Source organism: Echinococcus granulosus, assembly GCF_000524195.1.
Source record: "Echinococcus granulosus chromosome Unknown EG_S00002, whole genome shotgun sequence".
In the NCBI taxonomy this organism is placed as follows: Eukaryota; Metazoa; Platyhelminthes; class Cestoda; order Cyclophyllidea; family Taeniidae; genus Echinococcus; species Echinococcus granulosus.
The window spans coordinates 1-2,897 of record NW_020170382.1 but is presented as its reverse complement, the minus strand read 5'-3'; the positions used below and the strand labels follow the sequence as shown (position 1 = coordinate 2,897).

The 2,897-nt window shown below is 47.4% G+C and overlaps 1 protein-coding gene across 1 annotated transcript in view; it reads left to right on the top strand. All coding sequences in view use genetic code 11, as the record gives it.

The window, feature by feature from the left end:
- EGR_00410 (Protein arginine N-methyltransferase) overlaps positions 1–2,880 on the top strand; it is a gene marked incomplete at both ends in the record, with an annotated part of 18,577 nt that extends 15,697 nt beyond the window's left edge. The window contains 4 exons of the mRNA XM_024489659.1: positions 1,360–1,524; positions 2,353–2,462; positions 2,620–2,730; positions 2,799–2,880. Coding sequence (XP_024355656.1) covers positions 1,360–1,524; positions 2,353–2,462; positions 2,620–2,730; positions 2,799–2,880 — 468 coding nt within the window. The remainder of the gene's footprint in view (positions 1–1,359; positions 1,525–2,352; positions 2,463–2,619; positions 2,731–2,798) is intronic.
- Positions 2,881–2,897: the final 17 nt, after the last annotated feature.

Genomic DNA, 2,897 nt, shown 5'->3' with positions numbered 1-2,897 from the left:
AGGTGGAGACGGCTAGGCGTTTTGTATCTAGGGCGATGGGGTGTGGCAAAGAATGGGATAAATAGACTGTAATTGTGATTCTCCCAAAGAAGCAAGTACTTGAGGAAGCTTTCTGCGCTTCCTTGTTTCCTTCAACAGCCTCAAGAGACCAACTAATTGTCGTACGTCAATCGGGTCTTCTGTTTTATTGCATATTTAGGGATTAAAATAGGCATTTTGTTTTTGAAGGTGACTTTCGTAGTAAGAGCAGGAGAAATCGGAAACGCTGGCCGAATACTTGGCAAGATAGTGGCGTGGCTGGTGAATGCAGAGACCACTATCGCCGTCCATGGGTTGGCTATTGATGAAGAAGCCAAGTGGGCGATCAGAGTTAAGACCAGAGACAAGAAGGCAGCTGTAGTGGCGACTGTCAGGTGCACGTAAAACTACGGCATCAAAGTCTAACGCGCTTCCTACTCAGTCGCAATGCGAGGTTAAGAAGCTGTAGAGGTCCAACTGAGTGTATTAAAAGGGGGAGAGGTCATGTCACACAGTACTAACTGACAGGTACGTCGGCCCGTACACATGTCATTTGTCGACCCAGACACACTTTATGGAGATGACAGGCAAAGGTGGTAGTGAGTGCATGCATACGGCAGCGTGTGAAGTGCGATGCATTAAGCCTCCCCCGGACGAAGGCGTTTAGCACGAACCTGGGCACGTCTACTTGACTCACTCGGGCGATTAATCGCTCAGCAGTAAGACAGCGGAATGGTGTATGTGCGCAAATGACGACTGTATGTCTGTAGGTTGATGTCGAGGCCTGCTGAGGTGTGTGTTCCCAGTCCACAGTCTCGACGGTCATTTCCGTGAATATTCGGTCGTCACGTGTAATGCCTCATCTTGCATGCACGATTGACGCGGAGTCAGTTGTGAGTTGAAGGTGTGCAAGAGATGAGTCCTTCTGTGAACACGGCGAATCCACAACAGCACAATTGTAGAAGATAATTTGCGATTGCGAAGAATGTGTGCATAGGGAGGGCTGGGGATGTGGGTGGGGAAGAGTACCAGCAACTAAGAGGGAACTGTGTGGAAATCAATTGAATGATGGAGTGTCACAGTTTGACTGGAATACTACTTATGAGACAGAACAGGCAATCTTCCAGCACTATATCTACTGCAGTCTTGTTTGCGAAGAGATCCCTGTAGGACGGCCTACTTTGTTCTTAAATCCACAAAATCCGTTTCCTTGCTGCAATGAGTGGGTAAAAACGAACTCATTGCAAATCGATGAGATTTGCTGCAGTGTTGTGAAACCGCCTTTTGTTGTTAGTTCAAAGTTGAAAGAGCCCTTAACTGTTGTTTCATCCTTCGTGTCAGGTGAATCTGACAGGGGCGTTTGCGTCTGCGGTGCAGCAGGATTTGGAGAGACGCGTCCACGTTGACATGATTGATGCGAGGTGTGTCGTTACTACAACATCGGAGGTAGCCACACTGGATTTGGCGACCCTTTCACTTGAGGAATTGTCTACTCACGGCGTGAAGGTATGTGTTCTCATTCTTGATTGTGCTCCATCCAGAGGGTTGGGAGTAATTAGGAAATTCCGTCACTGCTAGTGGATTGCCCCCATCATGGTTCAGTGGACTGGAGCATGTTTGGCTCCAACAGGAGACTTCAATGTAGCCCTTTTCCTTTCACATTCGTTCATCCCCATTTCACAATCTCCTTTTGTGTTTGTGATTACTTTTACAGACATGTTCACCCCAAACTGATGACCCAGAGGCAAAGGATGCGTAATGTTGGCGGAAAGGCATCACATGATACCACTGTAGCTTTACTGCACATCGCGAAGAGCACAATGTGGAAAAACGAAGAGCTAGAATTTGGGTATCACCGTAAGATTCACCTATGGCAAGCGGTCACCCTTGCTAGAATAAGAGTTGTCCAAACACACCGCATGGAACTGTCCTAGCCGTTGGAAGCAGATAGGGGTGCATTTGAAGTGCACTGTAACGCGACCTTATATGCATGCAATTTGAATCATCAAATGCGTGTTCTTTGCAATGTTGAATTCCCAACTGCCAAATCGTGACGAGGAGGGCAATCCGTTCGCAAGTCTGCCAAGTTTGTCCCACTGCAAAGTTAGGGTGGTATACTGAGTAGTTTATGTTGGGTAGTAATGGATTGCCCATGCCGTGCGAAACAAGCTACAACTTTGACGCATTTCATATCATCATTACATCATCGTTCGTATCTTTAGGCACGATAAATGCTTTGTTAATAAACAGGTCTCATTTCAACTGTAGGATAAGCCCCCCCACCCACTATGTTTAAGTAGCGATTATTTTGGCGCCTCACTGTTGCATGCTTAGGGCACCTTCGAGGTGAAATCAATGGGCACGGTCTCGGTCAGGGGCTTCGTCATTTGGTTTTCCGTGCAGTTTCCACACGGCGATGTGCTCTCTACTTCACCCTATAAGGCGTAAGTCCTCATTATGGTCCTTCAATCCACTTCAAGTTAGGCGAGAACTTTAATGTAGACAAGAGAGGGGTATGCACATGGTTCAATGTATGCGGGTGTCATTGACATGGACTGCGTGAAGGTTGATGCATGAACTTGTGACCTGTCTTGAATCCAGTTCCACCCACTGGCAGCAGTCGTTGCTTTACCTGTCAGGACCGTTGCCACTTGAACAAGATGAAGTGTTGAGTGGAGAGGTGCACTTCACCCACCCCGAGGACGCGCCTCGGTGAGCTGCACTTCTGTTTCCTTTTCCTTGATGAGGCATCTCCTTCTAGCAATTCTTGGTTTCTTAAGGGATCTAAGCATTTCTATCGACTTTTCGGTGAACAATTCGCACGAGACGCGTGTCAAGGCCAACTACCTCCTGTCAAGTTGACCTTCATCTGTATTGTA